Here is a 4,924-nt window from a genome sequence, read left to right on the forward strand (position 1 = left end):
AGAAATAGAGAGAAATGCTTTAATTGCTATTGATTTTTTCCTTAAAAAATAATTATTTGATTAAAATAATATTAATTTATTTCTATTTGAAGAATCTTTTGGAGAATAATATGTTTTTTCACTCTTTTATTTGCCACATAAGTAAATAAATAGATATTTGAAGAGTAAAATTAATAGAGGCTTTTGGAGATGCTCTAACATAAGAATAAAGACTAAAAGGGGTCCAGCTATGGTACCACCGTCGTACCATACCACAGCTGGATCTAGTTCTGGTGATCACTGCGGACTGAATCCAATGGCTGATTCCAGCTGTGGTATGATACCACTGTGGTACTATAGTTTATGACTATTATATACAATTCAAGTATTGTTTTCTTACGTGTCATTTTGATTCATAACGATAATGTTAAAGTTTTATTTGGCATTAAAATTAAAGAGTTATAGATTTCATCAAAATTGAGGTTAAACAAGATCCTATTTAGTATTGAGAACAATATTAAATTAATTAACTACTATTATTTAAAAATTTAATTAATGAAATTTTTTAATAATAATATTATTTTTTATTAAAATTATTATTTAAAAATTTATTTATTATACACTATTAATTTTTTTTATAATTATAATTTTTTCTTTACGGCAGCAACAACGGACTAATTCAGAAGTGAATTCACTGTAGACCAATTGGCCAACGCGCAAGTCAAGTCATTGTTCTACAAACAGTTGCCAAATCAAAGGCCTTGCTGTGGGCGGCAAACAATTAATTTGTGGTTTTTTTTTTAATTCCGAAAATTGTAGAAAGTTAATTCTTGTTTTCTACGAATGTTAAAACTTCTTTGAAAACCAATTAGAGGATTGTGTCTGTAAATGTAAACTAGGCTCAATAAGGACTCCAGCTTGCGCCACAGAAACCGATTGATACATCTGATCAGTAAAATGAAACCCAGAGCTTCTTGCATCGAAATATTATTCCCCTAATTGAGAAAAAAGGCTAAAGAAAATTAATAGCTCGAGGACAATACAATGGTCTATATAAAAAAACTTATGAATCTTTTAGCTCCAGAGTTTTGAGTAAGACATAAGAATAAGTGAGAGAATATAAAAACTAGATAAAGTTTTCAGAGAATCCAAGTTACGCGACCTCCTCAATCATACAAGCCTTCTTGTTCCCAAACATCAACTAGAAAATCCACCATTTCCTGTCATATAGTAACGGATAAGCGGTCAGGACTCTCCAACTATGCTGGCATCATCAATAACAGTAGAAAGCTAATCAGAAACAAAAGCCAACTTACAGCAAGAGGGACTCGCTGGGGGAACGGCTTGTTAGTCCCAAGCAAACTCTCATAACTTGCATTCCAACTGCAAAACATAGGATTGGTTTGTATATAAACAATATGTTTCAAAAGAAGATTAGATTCCAAACAAAATCGTGAACCATAGAAGGTTTGTTTGATAGCACATATAGCCATTTTCAGAGCAGGTCACATGGGGATTCTAAATTGCTTGGAAGTTTACAAGTTCTAGAGACTTCTCGACCATCAACACACCTGACCAGGGGAATTAAATTATCTACGCTACTGAATTTTCACCCATGGTTGAAACTAATATGTCAACAACTAGAGGAATGCGCAAAATAAAAAAGGTTGTGCAGAAATATTAATGTGTTCAGTATATGAAACACTGAAAGTTAAGCACCTGATAGAAGGTTCTCGAACTTGTGGTCTATTCTGAGGCTTTTTATTTGCTAGCCATTGTTGCCGGGTCTGGTTCCAGAGAAGAAGACCTGCACCTCGTAACACTTCCATGATTAAGGGCTTTCATTTGAGAAATATGAAATGAATATGGTAGAGAAAACAAATAAAAGCAGGTATGACTCTGGAAGAAGATTAAGCCACAAACTTTTCAAAAGAGGGTCCTATAAGTGCACCCGTGCTGTTGAAGCAAACAAGAGAAATCACATTGCCATTTTAACACAATAACCAGCTACATGTATCAAGTTGCGAAAAAAAGCCAACACTGTTTTCGTGAGAATATATCATGTTATTTTTCCTCTTCTTTTCCTTCAGAAACTAGAATAAATAGATAGCAGTTATTTATTTGAAAACCCAGCAATATGATGCGTAACCTATTTTTAGCTAGTAATTTCCAGTTATATCTCTGAGCATTGTTTAAAATGACTGGTTCCATCCTCACAACAGTTGCACTCAAAACACCAGACAGCAACTCGAGTGCTCAATCAAACTCTGACATCTGCAGGAATTGAGCAATATTTTGAAAGGGACAAGCTAAACCGTCAAACTACTGATAGCTAAAAATAACAAGCACATGCAAATTGATAGTCAGAACAACATATAAGGGAGATCCAATAGGCAAACTGTAGTCTAAGCTAAGTATATGCTTGGGATTGAGGTACTGGAGCTTTTAATCCACAACTGCCATGGGATGGAGTCACTAGCTGTCTAAGTGTGTGGGTGATTGCCAAACATTTGCAACTAAGTAAAAGTGAGCTTTTACCAATCACTTTAATTGTTGTGCTTTCAAGGCAAAGCTGAAGCACAGTCCCAAACATATCCTAAGTTGGTTTGGAGAAATAGAAGAAAAAGTTAATGCGCTAGAACATGCCATGATTCACAAATTCTTGAGGGTTGTTTGCGCCGCTAGTGCCAGTTGAGGGGTCAAGGGGTTGGTTTGATATGCTGATTGATGAAAGGCTTCTGGATTGCACAACATTATTGTCCATCTCACAAGTACTTGAGCTCCAGAAATCCTCTAATATGCTAGGTTTCTTCACTGTTCGGCCTTGAATTCTCAATCCCTTTGATGGCTCATCCACTGCAGTAACCAGTGTGGGTTTATTACAGCAACCAAAACAGCCTCTGCTCTGTTACAAATCAGGTTATACCACAAGATTCGATTAGCACCAGTCATCAACTACTCATCTCAATCAAGCATCCAGAATATGAAAATTCTGAGCAACTTATATAATTGAAGCCTATGATCATATTCACCATATAAACCACAAATATCTGTACAAAGATCCACACCATCAAATACACATTTCAATTAAAGCTACAAGGCCAAAATTAATTTACACGAGAGCGAAATAAATATGAGTAAAGCAAAGCAAGTCATCAAGCAAAATATCATCCTATTTTTCAAAGAAAATTAGTAAAGGCTGTAAGAAAAGAACTAATAAAGCGAATAAAGATTTTCGCTCACACCGAAAAGAGCTTGCATTTTTCCTTAAGTGATTTCATTGCCCAGAGCATAAGCGAGCGAAAATAAGCTCCAGAAAACACTATACACGAACAGCGAGGTATGTTTATAAAACATCTCTCTATTTGAGGAAACAACCAGTATCTAAAATACATATCTTACAATAGTGCTAACCCAAAAGCAAAAACCAAATATGGTGAAGCATAACAAACAGCCAATACTTCAAGAAAAGAATGGCAAATTGAAGAAGTTACGGGATGTCCCTTCCTTAGAGAACAAGCAAGCACAAACACTAAAGATTCCAAATTAATTAAGTAAAGGAAACTAAAACCACATAAATACACTCTTACAAACCCTCCATATCATAACCAAGAAATTAAAATAGATTGAAAACTATTAACTCCTATATTTCAACTGATCTAATTTCTACCAAAAATAGCAAAAAGTTAATACTTTTATTATGTTGTGCGCCGGAAACCAAATTCTGGGAATCAATTCTTTACCTCTTTGCCTTTCTAGTCAACGATTCTTAGGAAACAAACAGCTGAAAGTTGAATAACAATTAATCAAAGACTGAAACTATGCTTTTTCCCCTCAAGTAGCATCAACAATTTGACAAAATCCTATTTTCCCTTTTTTGTTTCTTATGTTATGGTTCCCAGCAAGGCAGCAGCCACCACATACATATAAGTATTTAAAAATAACGACTCATCAGATTAAATAAATAGGTTTGTACACACGTATGGAAATGGAATGACTGACCCCATGCAGGAAAAAAGACGACGAATCCAAGATGGAAGGTATCTATAGAATTGCATTAAAGCACAAATCGTTCAACCGAAACTCTTTTTGCAAGAAGGAGATTCCTAACAATCCTGCAAAATCGTCCATAAGCCAACTGAGAAATAAAAAATAATACCAAAGAAGCAGTCATTAAATTAACAGATAATGAATTGCTGAAGATTCAGACTCATTTACCTCAAAAATGTCATCGTTGAAATGGAATTTTTTCAAGTTAAGAAAAAAAAAAAAAAAAAAGCCGGGACAGTTTCTTCTTCCTGCAAAAGATTGACTCGCCCTCGCCCCTTTGGTTCAATTCAACCAAAGGGCTCTCCCCTTGCGCTTTCTGTTGTTTTTTTTTTTTTTTCAACTCTTTTTTTTTTTGGGTACGTCTCGATGCAGTAAGTTTTATATACCTTTTTTTTAAAAAAAAAATTATATACAAGTTGTTTTTTTTTTTCAAACACAGAAATTAATAGATAATAGATAATTTATTTTTGAAAATAATGGAAATGAAAAAAAAAAAAAAAAAAAAAAAGAGGATACAAACACATTTGAAAGTTAGGTACAACCGTTGCTGTTTGTATTGGTAAATTGGTAACTGACGCAATGCTGTCATTTTAAGGATTGGCGTGGGGTCTACAGGATCGGTATCATTTTTATATATGGATAAATAAATTTTCAATAAATTTTAAAATTTTAAGGGAAAAGCTTGCGATGCGAGGCACTGCCTTGATGTTTATCTCTTGTTTTGTTGCTCTTAAAAGATAAGGTTATAACCAGACATGTTTGGACCAAATGGCCCAATTTCCTGGGCTAGTGGGCCTGCTTCTATAAAGCATTAGAACAGCCCACATCCCCGTGCCATGTATAAATGTTTGTATACAAATTGAGCATCGTGCTAACAATTACAGTCAGTCTAACC

At 34.3% G+C, this 4,924-nt stretch overlaps 1 protein-coding gene across 5 annotated transcripts; it reads right to left on the reverse strand.

Annotated features, from left to right (window-relative positions):
• Window positions 1-1,009: 1,009 nt before the first annotated feature.
• LOC102620837 (hypothetical protein) lies at window positions 1,010-4,389 on the reverse strand. Of its 5 annotated transcripts, none has more exons than XM_006483298.4 (6): window positions 4,198-4,389; window positions 3,960-4,094; window positions 2,626-2,884; window positions 1,699-1,786; window positions 1,296-1,362; window positions 1,010-1,199 (listed from the first exon to the last, which is right to left on the reverse strand). In XM_006483298.4, exons 2-6 carry the CDS (start codon window positions 4,035-4,037, stop codon window positions 1,146-1,148), a joined length of 546 nt encoding a protein of 181 aa, XP_006483361.1. In that variant the 5' UTR covers window positions 4,038-4,094; window positions 4,198-4,389; the 3' UTR covers window positions 1,010-1,145. The 5 variants fall into 5 exon arrangements, with proteins under 5 accessions (XP_006483361.1, XP_006483362.1, XP_015387129.1 ...); XM_006483299.4 differs by having other exon boundaries at window positions 2,626-2,879; window positions 3,982-4,094; window positions 4,198-4,387; XM_015531643.3 differs by lacking the exon at window positions 3,960-4,094 and having other exon boundaries at window positions 2,626-2,879; window positions 4,198-4,388.
• Window positions 4,390-4,924: the final 535 nt, after the last annotated feature.

This window comes from Citrus sinensis, chromosome 1, assembly GCF_022201045.2.
Source record: "Citrus sinensis cultivar Valencia sweet orange chromosome 1, DVS_A1.0, whole genome shotgun sequence".
In the NCBI taxonomy this organism is placed as follows: Eukaryota; Viridiplantae; Streptophyta; class Magnoliopsida; order Sapindales; family Rutaceae; genus Citrus; species Citrus sinensis.

Bases quoted from the DNA above. Each gene is read 5' to 3' on its own strand.
- LOC102620837 (XM_006483297.4), bottom strand. From the start codon at position 3,374: ATGTATTTTAGATACTGGTTGTTTCCTCAAATAGAGAGATGTTTTATA. The intron at 1,363-1,698 runs GTGCTTAACTTT...TATGTTTTGCAG, and splicing joins GTTCGAGAACCTTCTATCAG to TTGGAATGCAAGTTATGAGA. The intron at 1,200-1,295 runs GTAAGTTGGCTT...ACTATATGACAG, and splicing joins CCCAGCGAGTCCCTCTTGCT to GAAATGGTGGATTTTCTAGT.